Raw genomic sequence first — 20,562 nt, forward strand, 5'->3', positions numbered from 1 at the left:
AAGCTCACCGCCGTTTCGCAAAAAAAGAAAACTAATTCCGAATCAGAATTTTATGGGCTTTCTAATGATATAGGTCATGAATTGTAACTTGAATTCCCGCTCAGATAGTTCCCTAGTGAGTACAGCACCACTCAAAAGGTTAGGAATTCTTCCAACAGCAGTTGGAAATTTTATCGTTCTAGCTTCATTTTAAAACCCGTTAATAACCGTTATCGGCTTTTGGACGGACGTTGGCCAGGTCCTGGTCGGAGCTTGCTCAAAAACGGCTGTAGAGCGGCTGTAGACATGGTCAGATGTAGGAGTTTGGTCGGCTTTAGTAACGGTCTTTTCCGGAAGCTGACCGATCTCTGAATAGAAGTTACCGGCGACGCCCAAAAACTTGCTTTCTGAATTAAATCTCATCATGAGAGGGAGATTTCTTTATCAATTATAAACTGTTTTTTGTTTCAAATGAATTACTGTTGCCGGCACTACATTTTTTAGAACAACTCTATCATATTGCAAAAACAGGCTATCACACAAAATTACAAATTTATTACCACCTAAACGCGGTCCGAATATCAAAAAAAAAATACAACAATGTTTTCAAAATCACTGATCAAGTCCTTCGTAAACACGAATGATCTTAGTGAAACTAAATGGCTCGAATTGAATTCCAGTTCCGCCGTAGAATTTCGATTGGAACTCGACCCAATGAAGACGAATTGCGTGAAGGAAAGCGGAAAGACCCTCCATAAGAATCAGAATACACACGGAGAGAATCGAGAAAATGAAGTAGAAAATTATAGTGACCGCAGCAGATCCTCCCCATCCTCCCATTTTCAAAGACATACGAAGCACCATGGTCCACAAAACATCGGAAAGCTCTGGAAGTGAAAATTTTGGGATCATTGTTTTCAGGGTTGAAAACTAACGAGCGTGAGCAAGAGAAAGAGCCCAAAGACGGAGATATGAAGCAGTGTGGGAAACACATCCGAGGACGAATTCAATGGTGTGAATTGCTTGATGGACCATGACATCTCCAAAGTTGAACTCTCCATGTTCATCTTCTGGTCCATGTCCCAAATCGACTGGAAGTCCGCGGCTATGTCTCCAACGGATATAGAATGGCTTTACAAGAAGCATAACAGGCACAGAAACGACGGCAATCAAAAGAAGAATAATCTCAACGAGAGATTGGTTTGGATACCATTGTTGAAGATAACATTGATCGTAGTCGGTGTAGGTGTATTTGGTTCCGTCGTCCAAAGTGGCGTTGTATTTTCCTTTTCCGTTATTGATATCGAATGCGAATGTTGGCTGAAACGAATTAATAATGGACTACTCAAAAAGTTTATTTTGCTTACATCTCTGCTCTTAACCATGAACATGTTGATAAGACCAATGAGAAGAGACGGGGCACAATTGGATCCTGGATAGAACTTTCCGAAGATGATGGCTGGTTTGACATAGAAAAATATCCACTTCATGATGACTTGCAAACAGAGGTAGACGAAAATACAACCGAGGAACAGGCATTGTGGAATGAAAACGAAGATAATGTCGACGACGGATCGATTTCCGCTGAAAAATAAATTTTTATGCATTTGATTTTTAAATGTTAACTAACATATGATTCATGAGAGAAAGGAGAATTCCAAAGGCCATTTGAGAAATACCAAGGAGAATAGATGTTTTCATTTTCATTGGATTCAAGAAGTTCAATCTGTTGGTAGCCAGATTCCAGACTGGATCAACTCCGAATGGATAAGGTCCATATCCGTGATCGAAAGCGTTTTCTGGTGGGAATGTCAAAGAGAGCTCGGTTTTAGATTCAGCTCCTTGTTTGTCCATTTGCTCTAGAAGAGACTTTGGGTATGGGTTTGTCCAGCTGGATCCGAACATGTTGATGGATTTGGAATAGAAGTCGTTGTAGATTAATCCAGTGTAAATGGCGAACATTCCCATGAGCAATACAACATATCGACCTCCGAAGAAAGTATTAAAGATCTCATCCTTGATTTTCATCGATATAAGCTTCTTTTCAAAAATTACGAACCCAGCAGCAGCCAGCAACATGATAATTCCGTGCCCAGCATCTCCGAACATGACGGCGAAAAGGAATGGGAAAGATATGATAGTCCATGGAGCTGGGTTGACTTCTCTGTAACTGGCGATTCCGTAAGCATCAACAATATTTTGGAATCCTTGAGTGAATTTGTTGAGTTTGAAGTAGGTTGGTGGATATTTCTCAGTTTCCATTTCATTGAGAATAGCTGGAACTGAAGATCCAGAGTGGATGGTTCCCATGTGGAGAGAGTTCTTCACTTGAGCAATATCAGCTTCTGGTACCCAGCATTCAGCAATCAAACATTTTTGAGTGACATCAACGGAGAACATGTTGAGAGTATGGAAGATTGACTTGACCTTCAAAAGCATAATTCCCCATTTTCTCAAGTTTCCAGCTGCGGTATGAATACACTTTGCACGATAATCCAAAGTCTTCTCAATAACAGCTTTCATATCATTGGCTTGGATCTTAATGTTATTCAAGAGTTTGGTTCTCTCGGCTGGATTCTCTGGAACTGTGTAGCACTTGGCTTGGAATCCGTCACAGATCTTCTTGACTTTGGAACGAAGTTGTTCTCCGGAGAAGAAGAGAATGAAAACGCATTTGTCTTCATATTCATGAGAAAAGAGGTCAGTTTTCTCTTGGATTTGAACAAACTTGGCGAACACTTTAGCACGGGAGAGTCTCCAGAGGAAACGCTCAAAGGCAATACTCTTGGCACGTTTGATGACTCCGGTGACGAATCTAAATTTCGGGTTTTCATAGCGATTTCAAAACTGTCAAGACTTACTTAAGCTCATTTTCATCTCTGACTGGCTTATCAAACTCTTGCTTCAATCCGACACTAAATGGCCCAGCCTCTCCGCGAGCAGCTTCGGAGATGGACATTGCTGCTTCTCTCTTGCTCTGATGGTCCATCAAAGACGTAACATGCTCCAAGACAGCTTTCATCTCAAGCAATTGAATATGGTTGGTCTTGAGAGTTTTCGTGTTCTTGTTGATTTGAAGAAGTTCTTCTTCGAGTTTCTCCAAGTTGGCTTCCATTTCTCCCATGTGTTTTGGTTGAGGAGCTGGGATATGGTCATTGTAGTCTGGGATTGGCACCAGATCTTTGTTGATTTCATCCTCAACGAACGCTAAAAATAATTCAGATGAAAAAATAACTAAGAATAGAATAACTCACTAATCTTTCTATCCATCTCTTCACATCTTCTAACTTCATTCACAAACTTTCTCTGGTACGAGTTCTGTTCCTCGTTCAAGTCAATAAATTGAGCCATTCCTAGCTCTCCAAGTTCGGCGACACATTGATAGGCGGATTCGGATTGGAAGAAGATTTGGCACAATTTCATGTGCTCCGATCGGTAGATGGAACCCATTTTTTGGAGTTTTTTTAGGTTTTAGTCGCCCTGGAATTTTTTAATTCAAACCAAAATTGGGGTACCAACAATGCAATAAAAACTGGATACAAAAAAGTTTTAAATCCTTGAAATCAGCTGAAAGTAAGCTTCGAACCGGTCAAGAAAAGGTAAAAGTGCTCCAGGACTGAAGACTGAAAACCGAAGACAAACTTTTTTGGTTTTCAATTTTCGTCTTATCAGCTCGAGTGTGCACAATGGAGCGAAAAGGAAATGGTGGTGCACTATCAATTTCCAATCATTTTCTGTTGGCTGCTGGAATGTGGGAGACAAAAAAAAGTAGATGATGTAATAGACGGAGTTGGAAGTATTCGTAGAGTACGAATCAATTTTTAAACAGAAAATAAGTTGCACATGTGGGCGGTTTCAGTTGAGAATGATAACAATGTTAGCTCATTGTTTTGTTGTAAAATAAATAGTGTATTTGTCGGTGAGTCTATGGTAGAGTGAAGTTTTTATACAATTGAGAAGTGCACAATAGTCACAACATTCATTTTAGAGTATCTTTTCAAAAGTGGTGGAACATTTAAATAAATTTTTTCTGGAACTATTTTTGAAACTAATTTATTCATACCGTAAAACCTGTGATAGATTAGTTCCAAGGTACAACCGGAGAGCACTTCTATTGAAGGGGCCTTCAGTTAGAGGGAGCCCTTCTATTTTTCCGGACATTTTTTCCAAAAAATTTCATTTAAGAAATCTGTGAATTCTAGTAGAAAGTTCGTGAACATCTACCAATTTCCGCAAAAATTGAGCAAAATTTTTGTCAAAAAAAGTGTTTCAACAAACTTCTGTTAAATTGTGGAGTTGCCGGAAAATTTTCCAGTGATAAAGTACGAAACTTTTTCATTTCCAACAACACTAATAGCTGGCTGGTGAGCGGTCGGGGCGATTCAACCTATTTATTTTAGTGTTCGTAGTTCAGCTTCTCATTTTTTGATTTATCTTTTTTTTAAGGTCAAATTACATATAATTTTCATGCTTTTCAAACAATTGTATTTCCTTTTTCACGTAACGCAATAAATAAACAAATCTTTTAATGTTAGTTGACGTCCCTTCCTTCTGTCCATGTTGAAAAATTCCACGTATTGGAAAAAAATCAGTTCTTTGTAAAATCAAACTCTTTAAATTTTATTGTTGGATAATTTTCACAGGCACTTTTTTCTCTGGTAAGAAGCTTCTTGCATTACGCTGCTCTTTGTTGTTTCTTTTGCTTTTTTCTGTCGATTGGTCCGATGTGAAAAAAGTACTAAAAGGCCCTAAGGGTCGCCATGTTTTGGGGTTCATGGCTAGGTGTTTTCACTGAACGTCCCCCAGTTGCAAGAAATTTTATCGAAGATTAAAAAAATTGAGACAACAATGAAAAGCGGTATGCAATGTGGCTTCTTGTCAGGAAGAAGGAGCTTATGAAAGTTAACCGACAATGTTCTCCGAAAAGAGGGGTTTTTCGGGTGACTTCTTGTTTTTTATTTTTGTTAGGATGTGGGGGACCTCTCCCCCCGCCTCCTATGGGTTTATGGGTTTTAGAAGGTAATCCCATTGGCAAATAAACCTTATTTCCCTTTCATGTACTGAGCCTCTACGTGGCGAAAGGGATCAACAGACTTTCTGGTCTGGCTAATCAGTACACTTTCGAAACCTTTGTTATCTTCCATAATTTTCCCACATATATCAACAAAAAAATATTGTTGATTCTTTATAACCCATTTTTACATTTTTCCCCGAAGCGTCCGAATATCATTCAATTCTTCAAAAAGGTTTTCAACAGTTTTAACAAAAGTGTTAGATGGACGAGAATTTGAAATCAATTTTTATCCAAACTCGCAGGTATTACGACCATTTCACAAGTATTCCTGAAAGTCTGAAAAAATCTTCACTCCAGTGTTCTACGTTTTGTTGCAAAGATTTTCAAAACGAGGAAGAATGCCCGCTTCCTATAATCCTGAAAGTTTTTTTTCTTCATTAAACTCAAATCATCACTGGCATTTTTTTTATTTTTGTCATATCTTGTTTTTTGTTCAGCCTACCTCTATCATGTTACACTCTTATTACACTAAATACTCTCCGCCATTTTCCTTTTTCTCTCACATAATTGTATGTATATCTCTACCTATTTCTTTATATAATCATGAATAAAATCTATATGCTTTTCTTTATTATCTTGGTTGTAGGTATCGACCCATTTTGTTTTCAGGGTTATTAAAATACACTTTTATAGAATGTACTCCACGAGATCCTTTTCCGTTTGGATTGGACGATCGACCGGATCCGTTCTCGAGTAATGCGGGACTGTAAGTCAATTTCAATATCTTTATTAATCTGAATAATTCAAAAACCCAACAGAGAAGAACGAGAGCATTCTCAAAAACGAAGTCAACACCATCATCATTATCGTCAGCATCGCCCACAAGAATTCAATCAAGAAAACACGTGGGGATTCGACGAAGAAGAAAATGCCCAAGAACAGAAAAATGATCGGCAAGCGCTGAATGATAGAATCGCTTCGAGACCTAGACCTGCTCCAGAACTGCCAACTACTACTGTAGATCCAGCGGAAGATTTGAGATCTGCAGTCAGAGATGCCCAATCGGGAATAACCACAACTGATTTACCACCAGACCCAAAGCATAATGGACTTTTGAAAGATGTTGGAACCATTGGTGTGTTATTGAAATCTGTTTTTCAGAATTTATGCCAACATAACCATGCCGAATAGCCGACTTCTTCGTTTCAAATACAGTTTTCGGCCGTTACAAATCTAATGATCTGTTTTTTTTTCTGATAGTTCACTGAAGCCGGTTTTTTTTGAACGGGTGTTTTATGGAAATTCATTCAATAATAAAATGGCATCATAAACGAATTCTGAATCCTACAATGAATCACTTCCAGCCACGAGGCAGATCTTATACCTCTTATTACAGGTGTCGGATTTGGTGTGGGCGTCGGCGTTCCTGGAAACGATCCGGTGTCTGTTGGAACTGGTGTCAATGTTGGTCTCGGCGAATCTGGGCCTGCTGGAGGTCTTCCTCCATTCACTGAAACTATATTTCCAAGACAGGTAAACCATTATTATTATTATAGACGGTCATCAAAATCCCAATTCTAAGCAGAAGGCAGTAGGTAAACCAATTTTCTGGAAGCGGTTACCTGCGGCACTACTACTTATAACTGGGAGAGACCTCGGTTGGAATAGGAATAGGAATCAAAAATGGAATACTGACTTCACTGCTTCCCACTCAATCTTTTTATACGGCAGCGAGAGAGTGTGGAGTGTGGCGCAGAGAAATATAGAAATATCGTGCTGGAAGCTGTGCACACACAATCCAATTCGATTGCTACAGTGGCCCAACGATCTCGGCGTCTCTTGATTTTTCATAATCCCTAGCTGATTGAGTGGAGGAGTGAATGGGGCCACGACTAATAATGGGGCCTGTATATGCATATGATTTTGTAATAATAATAATAGTAATAGAGAGGGACATGACGCCTCAAAAGGGATCCCGCTGTGTATTTCCACTGTGTGTACAAGCAATATTAGTTGTGGGCCATTTCAGAGAGGAGAGAAGAGGGAGGAGGAGGAGGTGTTGATGGACGAATGAATGATATAGAGCCCCTTTTCATAGAACTGATTCGGAGGAATAGGGGGCGGAGCTTTGATTCTTAGTTCCACGTTGACAAAAACTGCCTCTCTCGCGAAAAAAAGCAACGAACTGCAAAAAGAACTGTGCGGCCGTTTTGAAGACGATTTGCATACCCTCCGTTCCCAAACTATCAAATGTTTATGTTTTCGTACGGTGCTGCGCTTCTCTCTTTTCCTTCTCTTTGATTGTCTTGGAAGAGAAAAAAGAGAAATGATGATGGACGGAAAAAAAGGAAGAGTGTATCTTTTTTGTTTCAGGGAGAACAAATATCGCTGAACGACTATGATGGGAATAAGGATTTGATTGTGTCAGGAAAAGCGTTGAAGTATATACAAGCTGTTAGGGTAAGGAACACCAGAGGATCTTTGAAGTTCACTTTCCGGCAAGGGAAAGGCAAAAAAAATAAATTAAACATTAGGGTTGAAAACAGGTGAAGAGAATAATACTTGTAAATTGGGCTCTTGGAGGACCTGCGCGGTCCCTCTCATAGTTTTTTAAAATCAATATTTTTGAAACAACTAAATTAGAGGCCCGACTCGGATCAGCGAGTTTATGGCTTAAAGCTTTGTTCATAGAGAAGATACCGTTTTACTCATAATATGATTTTATAGTATTCATTGTTTTGTATTATACCTAATTTAGTTGGTCTAAAAATATTGACTGTATCCCAGGGACCGCGAAGGTTCCTCAAGGTCCCGGTTTTAAAGCATGGAGAAATACCCTGTAACCTTACCTAGAATAACCCCCCCCCCCCCTAACTTCCAATTACTAGTATATGTCTCATAATAAACGTTCTTACAATTTTTAGTAAGTTTTGAAGGATCTCATTCCGGATAATTTTTGATCCCTCATAGTGACCTATTGGAAAAACTGAAATTTCTAGGTCCCTCGTCCTAAAAACTCGAAGTTGTAGCCTACAGTAAATGGTTTGTTCACGGAACTTGGCAGATAACAGAATTATGATAACACAGTAGGAAATTGTCAGCTTAAAAATTCTATAAATCATCCAAAAAGTAATTTCCAATCGATTTTTTCAGCTTGGTTTCATTAAACTTCCACAATATGCTCCACGAAAATCACTGGTTGGAGTCAACAGTGGAATCGGAGTTCTAGGAGCACAGGCACCGACTGGAGGATAATTTTGGTACTTGTTTTTTTTGCGTCACTGATAACATAAATCACAACACCCACTAATTAATTCTGTTCGATTAAATAAATGAATGTACATACGAAATGAATAGTTTAAACAAGCCCGGATACAACATTGAAAGCACATTCTTTACTGATAACTGATTGATGATAAGAGTAGGAAAAAAGGTGTCTCCTCTGTGTGCAATTATCATCTTCACTGCCAGTTTCAGACAAGAATCATGCGGTGGTTGGGTGAGATTTATTTACTTTTCAAAAAAAAAATAGTTTAAATACACTTTCAGTATCCACCGTACTCTTCCTATGCTCAGTTGCATATGGTCTGAAAGATCTGGGTGCACCAAACTGGTCATGTGATGCCAGTGTGATGGCGAAAAGTAAAAAAGTGCCAACCAGTGCACACAGTGTTCGATTTGCGGACATTAAGGTAATTGGAGCACTTGGAGATTCATTGACAGCAGCAAATGGAGCAGGAGCTCCTCCAGGTGACCCACTTGCTGTTATTCTACAGTACAGAGGACTTGCGTTTCAAATTGGAGGTGATAAAAGTCTTGATGAGCATATTACAGTTGCCAGTGAGTTGTTTTTTGATACGATGTTTCGTAAATAAAAAATTGTTCCAGATGTGCTAAGAAAGTTCAATCCTAACTTGGTTGGAGCGTCGAAGGGAATTGGATCGGAAAATGTTTGGGAAGTTGCTCATCTTAATATGGGAGTATCGGGTGCCGAATCCAAAGATATTATTGGACAAGCTAGAACTCTTGTGAGCACAATGCATTCTCATTCGGAGGTTTTCTTCGTGTTTTTTAAATACTGAAAAAAACAAAATTTTTCAGATCAATGTCAAAGAAGACTGGAAGTTGGTTAACATTTTTATTGGAGCTAACGACATTTGTGTATACTGTGAGGATCCGTTTTTCAACTCAACAGCTCCACATGGAAAGACAACTTTTGAGAATAATATCATCACCGCTGTGAAAATTCTCCAAGATAACTTGCCAAGGTAATGATATTGGGTACACACATCTGGAAATCACATCTGGAATTACAGAACTATAGTCTCGTTGACTGGAATGTTTAATATGAGAATGCTGCGTAAAATTGATAAGAAGAAGTATTTTTGCGAGGGACTTCATACGTTGGTTACATCCTTTGGAATCTAATCTAGAAGTGAATTTTTTCAGATTCGAATGTGATTGTGAATCCAATCAGAAGTTTACAGATGACGATATTCAAGGAGTTTGCTTCGGATACATGGTATGAAAAGCGAATTTCTTCGGGGAAAAAAAACATTTTTAACGGTTTTAGGACGGTGAAAAGGATATTCAGAATACCGGAATGTTCGATAACAAAGACGATTTCACTTTCGTTGTTCAACCGTTTTTCAATGGCATTCTTGATCCTCCATATTCAGTGAGTATGGTAAGAAACGTATTTTAAAACATTTTCTTTTTAGAGCCCTGGTGTCGTCGACATGACATTTTTTGCTCCAGATTGTTTCCACTTCTCTGCTTACGGACATGGAAACATTGGAATGCATCTCTGGAACACCATCGTTCAACCGGTAATTTCATCTCTCATAATTCGCCTTTTTTAAATAACTCCTTTCAGGTTGGATTCAAACAAACTAGTGTGAATCTGAGTGACCCATCTGTTGGATTACATTGTCCCAGCACGAGTTGCCCGTTCTTCCCAACTAGCAAGAACAGCAAAAATTGTGCTGAACATTTTACACTGAGCGAGTTGGATTGATGGAATCAACATCAGTATATTTATTTGTCCCATCTAATAATTACGAGTTATTAAATTAATTATGAGGGATAAATGAAGATTTTGGATATTAGCAATCTTGGCTACATGAATTAGACATCTTATAGAGTTACTGACATTTGAGATTAGGATAGACGGAAAATAGAACAGGGAATTTCACATGACATTGAAATGTTAGGGGGAAGTTATGGAGAAGCAGATCCGGAGCGGGGAGAAGAACGGTCGCGTCTTTTCTTTGGAGATGGAGAACGATTTGGTGGCGAATTGGTTCGAGAGCGTCTGTAAAAAATCACTCCAAATGAGCTCTGAAATGTAGAACTGACTCTCACCTTCCTCCAGAACGAGAACGGCTGCGACTCTCGCTGCGTGCACGCTTCTCCGAGCGTTTCTTTGGCGACGCACTACGGCTCTTCGATCTGCCAGAGCTCGGGCTACGACGGCGTGGTGGTGGAGAGCGACTTCTCGATCCGCTTCTAGAACGAGAACGACGGCGAGGGCTTCTTGAACGACTACGGTCACGAGTTTCATCGGTACATTTGAGCTTGCGCCCATTCAACTCTTCTCCTTGAAGCTTGTTCATTGCATCCCGCAAATCGTCGTGTGTGCTGAAGCATACAAGTCTGAAAAATCTGCTGTGAGAATGTATCCTGAAACTTATCATACGCTTGATTGACATTTCTCTTGTGTGCTTCGGAGTAGGTCGGCTCGATTCCCAGCTTGCGGATGTGGTCTTTGATGTCCTAAAATTCAGGTACAGGGTATTGGCTGTTTGTGGAGAAGGGCCAAATTGATAGGAAGAAGAAGAACGCCATTGATTGCGGCACAGGAAATTGGTTGTGTGCAATTGGATTGCAAATTGTATTGGCAAATGGCAGACCCACTGACTTGCTGCTGCAGCGTTCAGAAATTTCAGTTGAAAAAAAAATTCAAGACTTTTTCAGTTGAATTTGGACTGGGGTAGTAGGTCGTTAGTTTTGCAAACACACTCAAACACGCATTGATTATGAATTTATCTCAGAGCGCTTCTAATATTCTTACCTGCCAGCTGTAGCGAGTCGACAAGTTGTCAATGACAAGACGGAATCTTGTGGAGCATGGGCGGCTGTAGCGGTTGGAGAATTGGCGCTCTCCACCTCTTCTGAAAGTCGGTTCCCGTCCCCGGAATCCACCTCCACTACGTTCTTCGTTGTAACCAACTTTACGACGGGGGAATTCTAAAATGACGCGCTCTCCACAGAGGTCCTTGCCGTTCAAATCATGAACAGCGTCGTCAGCATCTCGTTGTTCTTGGAAGTCCTGAAACATATTTACTAGAACGGCGTTACATGGGTTAGAAACTTACCACAAATCCAAAGCCGTTCTTCATGATGACGTCGGACAACTTTCCATATCCACGGAAAAAATGTTCAACGTCCCGATCTGTGGCCCGATTCGGCAGACGTCCGATGTAGACGCGGACCATGTTGGGATAACTTCTGGAATCTGGCTATAGAGATAGAATAGAAATATGATTAGAGAAGGGGTTACAGAAATCGATAGAAAATATTGCTGGAAAAGGCGAAAATACAAGACTCCACAGAAATTGGAGACGATTGAACGAATGCACCTCTTTGGGAAAAGGCACTTTGACACGATCGATTGTTTGTATGCTGTTGTGCGCGTCGCGGCTGCGTTGCGCCTGCTATCGCATCATCGCGAGCACCGAATTATTCGATTTTTAACTTGTTTTCGTGCCCACTCTCTGTTTTTCTATTGATTTTATTTGCATAAAAGTTTTGTGCAGTATTTCTTAGCTATAGAGAATAGAGTTTTGACTGTTTATCCGAAAAAAACACCTAGTTTTAGGACCAACAAGCGGAAAGCAAACTAAATTTGTCGAGTCATTGATTTTCACCGAATTTTCTTCTCAGAAACTCTCGTGTTTATAATGTAAAAATCTCCATATTTGTATCGCTGGCGTTAAGTTTCGCCGGCGCGGGGGAGTAGGTCAGATTCAAACATTGAAACACCTTCAATGAGAAAAAGTTAGTTATCGCATTGTTCTCGAGGAAGATAAGCGTCTTGTTTCCATGGCTACCGGGCACGCAAAACCGCGACTCACACCAACAGAACGCTACGCGCATCCCCACACCTCTTCCCTATCGATTGTTCTCTTAAAGGTGGGGGACAGGAGATTTTACGCGGGATTTTTGGGGCCAGAGTATACATTCTACCGTGACGGTGTACAACGCTTAATGTCACTCTGCGTACAGCTGTCGTCCTCGCCTTTATGTATGCAATCGGGCGACCGCTTTCTTTTTTTGCCCGTGTAGCTCAGTCGGTAGCGGCGCCGCACCCTCAATCATCGCCCCAACAAGTTCAACTCCTCGAGGGGCATATTTAAACGAAATTCCGAGAACATTATTTTTTCATGTCCCCCCACCTTTAAACAACTCATGTCCTTTTTTTTCAATGCTATCTGCTACTTTCGTTATAAAAGTTATTCCAGCATGGCTGCTCGTATATACATTGGTCGCTTAACTTCTCGCGTTTCGGAGAAGGACATCGAGCACTTTTTCCGCGGATACGGACAAATTCGCGATGTCCTGCTGAAGAATGGATTCGGATTTGTTGTAAGTTGCAATCGTGCTCTCATCGCTAACGACATTCGGTGATTCAGGAGTTCGACGACAAGCGTGATGCTGAAGATGCAGTTCATGACTTGAACGGAAAAGAACTCGGTGGTGATCGTGTCATTCTGGACTACTCGAAGCCACGAGGAGGAGGAGGAAGCGGTGGTGGATATGGAGATCGTCGCGGAGGAGGACGTGTCAGCTCTTACAGCGGCGGTGGAGGTCGTGACCGTTTCGACCGCTACGATCGTGGACCACCAAGAAGAGAAAGGTGAGCTCTACTTCGTCGCTTGTTAAAATTGTTCAATTTTGTTTTCAGTCGTTATGGTCGTCCATACAGCACTCGTCATCGCGTCCTTGTCGAGAATCTCTCTTCCCGCATTTCTTGGCAGGTAAGTGAAGCAAGTAGTTTGATAATCCGAAAATTGCAACCAAAACGAAGCTCGTCATCACAAACTGCCAATGGGAGGAATATTTTCCTAATCATTTATATTTAAGCAGATGAAGATTGTATGATAACTGGAGGATCATGGTGTTGATGATGATGGTGCTTGTGATTTGGTAACATTTGATCCCGAGCCTGTCTGATGATGGTCGGAGCGCTGTACAAAACCGCAAACTGTTTTATGGTCTTCTACCGCGTAGTGTCTCAGTACTTGGCTCCTGTTTTTTTGGTCCTGCTCGCTGGGATGTGATCTCGGGTTTTGACGTTCGCGTGGTTAGGCTGATTCGGAGGTTTCCGTGTTTTCAAATATGGAAGGATTCCTTGTGGTATTCCAATATGTGCGCTTTTCCGGCACGTTTTTCTTAACCCTACTTCTCGACTTCCATTTGTTTGACAACAAAGACTCCGACTCATTCTGTTTTTTCCAGGATCTCAAAGATCAAGTTCGTCGTCAAGGAGTGGAGCCAACTTATGCTGAGGCTCACAAACGTCCAAACGAGGCGTAAGTTTACCATCCATATGAATAACCTAAATTGGCGTTACAGACTTCTTTGCTTTGCAACACCATCGGATCTCAAGAGATGTATCGATAAATGCGACGGCATGGATTTGAATGGCCGAAAAATCAAAATGGTCGACGACTCGCAAGCTGGAAGCGGTCGTTCTAGATCACGCAGCCACTCGCGTAGCCGTTCTCGCAGCCGTGATCGTCGTCGCTCTCGTTCTCGCAGTTCAAGCCGCTCGAAAAGCCGTAGCCGTTCTCCAGTGAAACGCGCCAAGCGCGAGTCCAAGTCTCGCAGCAGAAGCCGCTCTCGTAGTGCTGATGGAAGGTAAAAGCGACCCGCATGTCAAAACCAGTTTTCAAAACTCTCTTTTCAGAAAGTCGCGCTCTCCATCGAAATCCCCAAGAAAGGATCGCTCAGCTTCACCCGCCCGGCGCTCACGCTCTCCATCCGAGAAAGGATCACCAAGACGCTCGCGTAGCGCATCACCAATGGACAACGGCGACAACTGAACCAAATTTTATTACAAACAAAGCCACTGTAATCTTTTAATTTAATTAATCATCCTTGTTCACTCTTCTCCTGTCTACACTTTTCCATCCCTCTATCAAGAATTTAGTAGTCCTTTTCTGCTATTTTTTTGTAATAACATCTGTTTATTATCCGGATCTCGCCGATAAAGTTCGTGAATTTTCTAAATTATGCTAGTGCAATTATGAATACAGAAAGTAAAAGTAGAGTAACAGAGATTGGTGAGGTTGAACTGGTTGTGGTTTCAATGTTTCCAACAGGAAGGCCCGTGATGAGATCAAACTGAAAACGGGCAGCCATGGACTCCCAGAAGTTGAAATCAGACTGGAAAAGATCTGAAAATTTAGTTTTTGATGACTGAAAAGTATTACTAACATACTCTGTCCAGTGATAGGAGTTGGTTGGATTACAGTATGTGTCACATTAGAATCATAAAGTTTCCAAGTGAAATTAGATGTGGAGGGATTCCTGGAACACTCAAGCATCGAATAGAGCGAGTTTCAGAAGAAACGAACCCTGTCAATATGAAATTAGTCAGCGAAGTGATCAGGAAGGAAGAAACCACCCGATCATCGTCATTGAATTCAAAATAATTGTCTTTGTAGACACCCCAGATGTACGGAAATTCTTGACAATGATATGTGGCTTTGACTGGAAAGGTTTCATCGAATTCAGCTGGATTGAAGTAGGGGAAGTGGTAGAGATAAAGATTGGGAGAAACTAACGATCTCGCCCGGGCTTCACGAAGGATTGGCATATCGAATACCATGTTGGAGTCAATCTGAAAGAAATCGTCAAACAACAAACTTCAAGTTATGAAAGCTATACCAACGAACGCTGCCACATGAAATACGGATAATCGTTTTCTGACGCATTCTTGGATAAATAATGATTAGACAAATCATCATTCGCACTTTCCCAATTTGTGCCATACTGTATCGCAACCGATGAGTTTATGTATTCTTCTATTGTACTTCTTTGGATGAATGGAAAAATTGTTGGGGACGATTTCAGGTAAGCTGGAATGAGTTCTTTTTTCTGAAGTTATGGAACTTAAACTCACTGAAGTAGAGAGATTCTAACGTCATCATTCCCAGCATCACTTTCTGGTTCTGGGTGGTTCTGACCAGATTGTCTGGAATATCAGGAAGTAGGTCATCTCCAAACTGAGGCCACAGATTTGTATCAACCTAAAAAAACAAAATTTTGTGGATTTTCTGTTCAAGCACTACAGTCACCTGTGCGGAATACATGGAATCTAGTGACGAGGAATTGACGCATTCGAAGATAGTCTTGGCACTCGAAATATTGCAATTCAAATCGTGCAGAATCCTCTGGGTATTTTCAACATTGGAAGTTTTGTACTTGGTCAAGAGCCAACTGGAAGCACTCAATTGGATATAATTTTGGAAATAGACTGAGGAAATGGGAGATAGGGAATGAAGACTGACAGCCATTGCACCAGCACTATGACCCATCAAAGTCATTCTATTAACGTCTCCATTGAAATCTTCGATTGTTTTATTGATATACTCAAACGCGGTGACCATATCCCAAAGACCTAGATTACAAGGAATCAGAGGATCGGTGCATCCGAGAGAAAGAAATCCAAGCATTGCCAGTCGATATTGAATAGTAATAACTATCATTCCTTTGCTAACGAAGTTTTCAGCAAACGCTTCACAACTAGCGTCATTCCCATCACCTGAATATTCTCGTTTTTGTTCCAGAATCTTCCAATATCCCATACCTTCTTGAAAACCACCTCCATGAATGAAAACAACTACCGGATACTTTTCTACTGTCTGTAATTTATTTTCCTTATTTTTTCTGTTGAATTTCTGTAAAATTACATTTAGCCCACTTGGTTTTAGAATATTCAAATAAAGACAATCTTCACTAAATTCTGATTCATTGGCTGGACGGTGTGCCGGAATGCATTTGGGTGGATACTTGAGAGCTTTATAGATTCCTGGCCACCGGTGAACTAGTTCGGATTTCTGAAACAAAGTTTCCAGTTTTACAAATTATGCTTGTACAAAAAATCGGAGTTGTGGAAGAGCGACAGCTACCGTAACTTCAAAATAATTTTACCCAAATAGTCTGAAAATAAATAAAAAATTGACTGAAAAAAAAGAAAATAAATACTGGAAACGAACATATACCGTAAAACCTGTAATAGAAGGGCCCCTAACTTTAAAGCTTGAAACATTTTTTTCTCGGTTCCTGTGGAAGATGTGAAGAAGTTGTCAACGGATAAATTGTTTATCATGATATCCCAAACATTTTATCAGTTGGTAGATTTTTAATATCTCTTATAGAAGCCGAGATAATTGATCTCAAACTTAACAGTGCCTTCTATTAAAGGTTTCACGGAATTTTTAGTTTGCGGTAGTTGTCGTTGTGGGACTTCCGGCCACCGGCTTTTCTTATTAACAATCTCGATTTTTGTACCAGAATAACATTCCATTATAGTCGGTCACTTACTCTCAATCTCTCTGGTTTCTCTGCAAACGGAACTCCTTTGAAGTAATCAACATAGAATCCTTGTTTCGTTGGAACTTTTACACCTCGCAGATATCCTAAACTGGTTGGAATCTCCGCATAACTATCAGGTTGATCTGTGGTTAAATCCGTAACACAGAATACAGAATTCAGTGACAGAGGAAGAAGAAAAAGGAAACAGGTTTTCACCAAGTTCATACTCTGAAACAATGTCATGTTTCGGATCGTTCCTCTTCGCATTTTTATAGTTTCAGAGAGGTGAATTGAAGATTATCATGGTCAAACATAGACGCATAAAAATTATGCCCCGGTATTAAAAACGAAGCCAGAAAAGAGAAAAAATGTATTGGGGAACTGATAAGAATGCGTAATTGGTGTTATAAGGAAGGTGGAACTCTCTTTGAACATTCTGCGTCTTGCCGCCCGTCTTTCCCCATATTTTATTGAGCAGTTTACTGGTCTGACAGTGCTAAAACTGAAATGTTTGTGAGAAGACTACGAATATTTCGTATGTTATGCCCCTCATGATTTCTGCTTTCTGATTCTGGAAGAGAGAAAGAGATGGGTTGAACAAAAAACGAATTTATAACTATCAACAAAAATTATTAACAAGCAAAAAAACTACAACTAAACTAGAAAATTATATTTTTATTGTTTCCTTTGTTTCCCTAAAGTCGATATCCGAGCCTGATGGGCAAGAGGAATAAGCTTCCAATCAATCTTCTGGAATACAAGAATGTTTCAGAGAACAAGTTCCTTTTCAAAACCTTTAAAATCTTATTCCGTTCCTTGAACTCCGTTGAGCTTAATTCTTCGAAAACCTTCTCTGCATACTCCCTGCACTTTTTTGCTTCTTCGCCAGTCACTGCAACAATACGTCGAAGATTTTGGCCCATCGATTTATCTGACATGATTGCTACATCTTCAATAATGCTCACATCATGAACATGTCTGGAAAGCAAAACTGTATATAATTCAAATTTCAGTTTACATACGTTCCAGAACAACATTCTACAGAAACATTCACACCAGATCCTAGAGTTACAACTCGCACGGAGGAATCTCCAATTCGATCTTCTTTTACATCTGATTGAAGATTTTTAATTTTCTTAGCCTCTTCTAAAGTTGTTTCAATAACAGAAGTTAGTCCTCCTTTCATAATGAACTCGTTCAATATGTGTTCTAAATGTTTCAGAGCTTCTGTTCGTTGAGATTTATCCAGAGAGTCGTCCCCAGTTGAGTAGTCAAATCGTAGTCGGTTGCAATCTGACATAAAACATCTTCATCTTCTAAAGCTTTTGAAAGTTACGGCTCACCGACAGATGAGCCTTTTTGGCCGTTTCCGAGTCCACTTCTTTGCAATGCCCAATTGAGCAAATGGGTCGCCGAGTGAGCCTTCATCACTCCTTCTCTTCTCTTTTCGTCCAGCTGCTGCTCAACTCGTAAATCTTTCTGAATAGGCTCGAGAGCTCGTCCGAAAAGTACTGTAACTGATCCGTTGTCTAACTTCTTAGCGCTCTCTACCTCGAACACATTTCTCTGGAATATGACTACTTTCGTTGAAAAAAAAACTCATTTTTTGCTTACACCATCAGCCAAAAGTTTTCCAATATCACTTTTCTGACCTCCTTGCTCAGCATAAAACTGACAGCGTTCCAGAACAACAAACCCTTTTTCATTTTCTTTCAAAACCACAACCTTTTCCTGATTCTGGTACACTTGCAGAATTGTTGTTGGAACCTTGGAAAAAGCTGAAAAAATATTTTCAGTGGGACAAATCACTCCCAACAGAGCTAACCATATCTCCCGTTTTCAAAAGAATATGAATACTTTTCCTTGTCAGAATGAGTTGGGAAATCCTTTGCAAAAACTGGTAACTTAAATTGAGAAGCTTTTTGAGATAGCTTTTGTGCTTCTAGTTGACATCTTTCAAATTCTTTCTCATCTACTTCCTTCCCAAGATTTCTAGCCATTTCTATTGTGACCGATAGTGGCAACCCATAGGTTTCGAACAAGTTGAAAGCTTTTCTTCCTGATATCGTAGATGACTTATTTTCGTTGGCACCGACATCGAACATCTTTTTTGCTTTATCAACAGTCTTCCAGAACTGGGTTTCCTCTTCTTTGAAAATATTGATTATCTTGTCAGAAGATTTTTCCACTTCTGAATAGACATTTTTCTGGAAAAAAAATTATTTAAGATGGTTCGAATTTAGTGTCGAACTACACCTACCAAAGTAGAGATTACGGTTGGAACAAGGTCACTCAATCCGAATCGGTCAATTCCCAGTTTTGAATTTCCTTGGAGAAAAGATCGTCTCATCATTTTTCGGACAATGAACCCATTTCCAGTCCCATCCGGAATTGCTCCATCGCTGATAGCAATTGTAGAAGCACGAACATGATCAGCCACAAGACGAAAAACTGCATCTTCTTGAGAGGATACGCTTCCATTGTATTTCAGATTCTTCTTAGTTAGAGATGATATTTTAGCAAGAATTGGAATGAAAACGTCGGTATCAAAGTTTGAGTTTTTGTTCTGAACAACGGAGAGAAGACGTTCGAAACCCATCCCTGTATCGATGTGGTTTCTTCCCAAATTATAAATTTTTCCAGAAGAGTCACGAACGTTGCTCATAAAAACGATATTCCAAATTTCTACTACGGAATCATCTATGTTCACAAGACTAGAAGCATCTCTTCCGCCAATTCTATCATAGTGAATTTCAGTACACGGTCCACAAGGTCCAGCTGCTCCCATCTCCCAGAAGTTTTCAGCAACAAATGGAAGTATTCGATGAGAAGGAACTCCGATGTTCTTCCAAATTTCTTTACATTCCCGATCTTCTGGTAATCCAAGTTTTTCAATTCCTCCAAAATAGGAAACATACAGTCTTTCAGAGTCGATTCCAAGTACTTCGACTAGGTAATCCCAGGCAAATTTGCACGCTTCTTCCTGAAATGAGAGAAATTCGGGGAAGTTCTGAAATTTCCAGTCACTTTTGAGAACGCGTCGTTGAAAGACCAATTTCCCATCATCTCGAAAAAAGTCTGATGATGTAAATCTTTGCCAACGTCATCCAAGTCGTTATGTTTTCCTCCAGCTCTAATACATTTTTGAATGTTGGCTACCCTCCTTGGTTCGGTGGAAGAGAGAATCAGAGATTTGAACTGAAAACGTATTAAGGCTGGTGTGTATGTTTTTTTCAAAATCTCACTTGATTCATTCCAGCATTTGTGAAAAGGAGAGACCCATCATTCTCAAGAGGAATTACAGACGCAGATTTTACGATTTCGTGTTTTTTCGACTGGAAAAAATCGAAGAAACTTTTTCGAAGCTGCAAAAATTGTTCAAATTTATGGTTTTTTTAACAAAAACTTACTTCTAGATGTGAATGATATGTTCTGAAAGTTTCGAAAGCTCCAACATGAGCTTTTATTAATTTAGTTCCCGTATTCATCTTAAAATATATTTTTCTGCCTGAAAAAAGACAAAAAATTCTCGTAAATCTACCCCGGCCTAAAGCTCCTCGAGTTTCCTAGGCCATGTGGATTTACGAGCAACACACTACCTGTTTTATTTTTCGAGTTTTTAATTGAAAACTGGTAATCCATTTCGGCCACTGGTCATGTGGATGCTGAACAAACATAAAATTCCTTTTTCTCGTCCTCTCATTCCGATTGAATTTTTTGACGTTGCGCCCGCGCCGAGCCGGACGCCATATTTGCGCTGTGTCGTGACCCCGTATCAATTTCTGTCGTTCTCGCTCTCTAACATCTGACATTTTAAGGTTTAAAAAATCTGCTTGCACCTAGACAAGGTTGATTCTGAGAGAAAGCTAGCGTTATCCCATTCCGCTAATAGAAATACAGATGGCAATCAATTATCTTCCCTCTCTTCGCTTCTTCTCTATCCAAAAACCTCCACTCTCCTCGAT

The 20,562-nt window shown here is 40.1% G+C and overlaps 7 protein-coding genes across 7 annotated transcripts; 3 read left to right on the forward strand and 4 right to left on the reverse strand.

Moving 5' to 3' along the window:
* Positions 1-591: 591 nt before the first annotated feature.
* Positions 592-3,429, reverse strand: Cbr-vha-6 (the record flags this gene model as incomplete). The annotated part of the gene is made up of 6 exons (XM_002631072.1): positions 592-866; positions 915-1,299; positions 1,347-1,563; positions 1,610-2,794; positions 2,841-3,186; positions 3,234-3,429. The coding sequence occupies 6 exons, from the start codon at positions 3,427-3,429 to the stop codon at positions 592-594; spliced, it is 2,604 nt and encodes an 867-aa protein (XP_002631118.1).
* A 2,167-nt stretch (positions 3,430-5,596) lies between these two features.
* CBG25584 lies at positions 5,597-8,248 on the forward strand (the record flags this gene model as incomplete). Its single annotated transcript, XM_045242367.1, has 6 exons — positions 5,597-5,639; positions 5,687-5,759; positions 5,812-6,128; positions 6,390-6,526; positions 7,367-7,453; positions 8,147-8,248. 6 exons carry the CDS (start codon positions 5,597-5,599, stop codon positions 8,246-8,248), a joined length of 759 nt encoding a protein of 252 aa, XP_045098123.1.
* A 231-nt stretch (positions 8,249-8,479) lies between these two features.
* Positions 8,480-10,010, forward strand: CBG02892 (the record flags this gene model as incomplete). The annotated part of the gene is made up of 9 exons (XM_002631071.2): positions 8,480-8,492; positions 8,543-8,833; positions 8,882-9,048; positions 9,095-9,261; positions 9,310-9,396; positions 9,443-9,515; positions 9,567-9,671; positions 9,715-9,822; positions 9,870-10,010. 9 exons carry the CDS (start codon positions 8,480-8,482, stop codon positions 10,008-10,010), a joined length of 1,152 nt encoding a protein of 383 aa, XP_002631117.2.
* Positions 10,011-10,213: 203 nt separating this feature from the next.
* Cbr-rsp-2 lies at positions 10,214-11,490 on the reverse strand (the record flags this gene model as incomplete). Its single annotated transcript, XM_045242368.1, has 5 exons — positions 10,214-10,307; positions 10,358-10,648; positions 10,692-10,768; positions 11,067-11,255; positions 11,371-11,490. The coding sequence occupies 5 exons, from the start codon at positions 11,488-11,490 to the stop codon at positions 10,214-10,216; spliced, it is 771 nt and encodes a 256-aa protein (XP_045092176.1).
* A 1,027-nt stretch (positions 11,491-12,517) lies between these two features.
* On the forward strand, positions 12,518-14,100 carry Cbr-rsp-1 (the record flags this gene model as incomplete). The annotated part of the gene is made up of 6 exons (XM_002631069.1): positions 12,518-12,640; positions 12,688-12,911; positions 12,960-13,032; positions 13,514-13,587; positions 13,631-13,915; positions 13,965-14,100. The coding sequence occupies 6 exons, from the start codon at positions 12,518-12,520 to the stop codon at positions 14,098-14,100; spliced, it is 915 nt and encodes a 304-aa protein (XP_002631115.1).
* Positions 14,101-14,287: 187 nt separating this feature from the next.
* CBG02889 lies at positions 14,288-16,822 on the reverse strand (the record flags this gene model as incomplete). The annotated part of the gene is made up of 8 exons (XM_002631068.1): positions 14,288-14,454; positions 14,499-14,587; positions 14,635-14,900; positions 14,948-15,138; positions 15,183-15,309; positions 15,358-15,924; positions 15,973-16,119; positions 16,607-16,822. The coding sequence occupies 8 exons, from the start codon at positions 16,820-16,822 to the stop codon at positions 14,288-14,290; spliced, it is 1,770 nt and encodes a 589-aa protein (XP_002631114.1).
* Positions 16,823-17,292: 470 nt separating this feature from the next.
* On the reverse strand, positions 17,293-20,085 carry Cbr-aars-1 (the record flags this gene model as incomplete). The annotated part of the gene is made up of 9 exons (XM_045242369.1): positions 17,293-17,575; positions 17,620-17,890; positions 17,941-18,163; positions 18,212-18,375; positions 18,423-18,804; positions 18,849-19,580; positions 19,625-19,795; positions 19,843-19,962; positions 20,008-20,085. The coding sequence occupies 9 exons, from the start codon at positions 20,083-20,085 to the stop codon at positions 17,293-17,295; spliced, it is 2,424 nt and encodes an 807-aa protein (XP_045092177.1).
* Between the last annotated feature and the right edge of the window lie 477 nt (positions 20,086-20,562).

Source organism: Caenorhabditis briggsae (assembly GCF_000004555.2).
Source record: "Caenorhabditis briggsae complete genome, chrII, whole genome shotgun sequence".
In the NCBI taxonomy this organism is placed as follows: Eukaryota; Metazoa; Nematoda; class Chromadorea; order Rhabditida; family Rhabditidae; genus Caenorhabditis; species Caenorhabditis briggsae.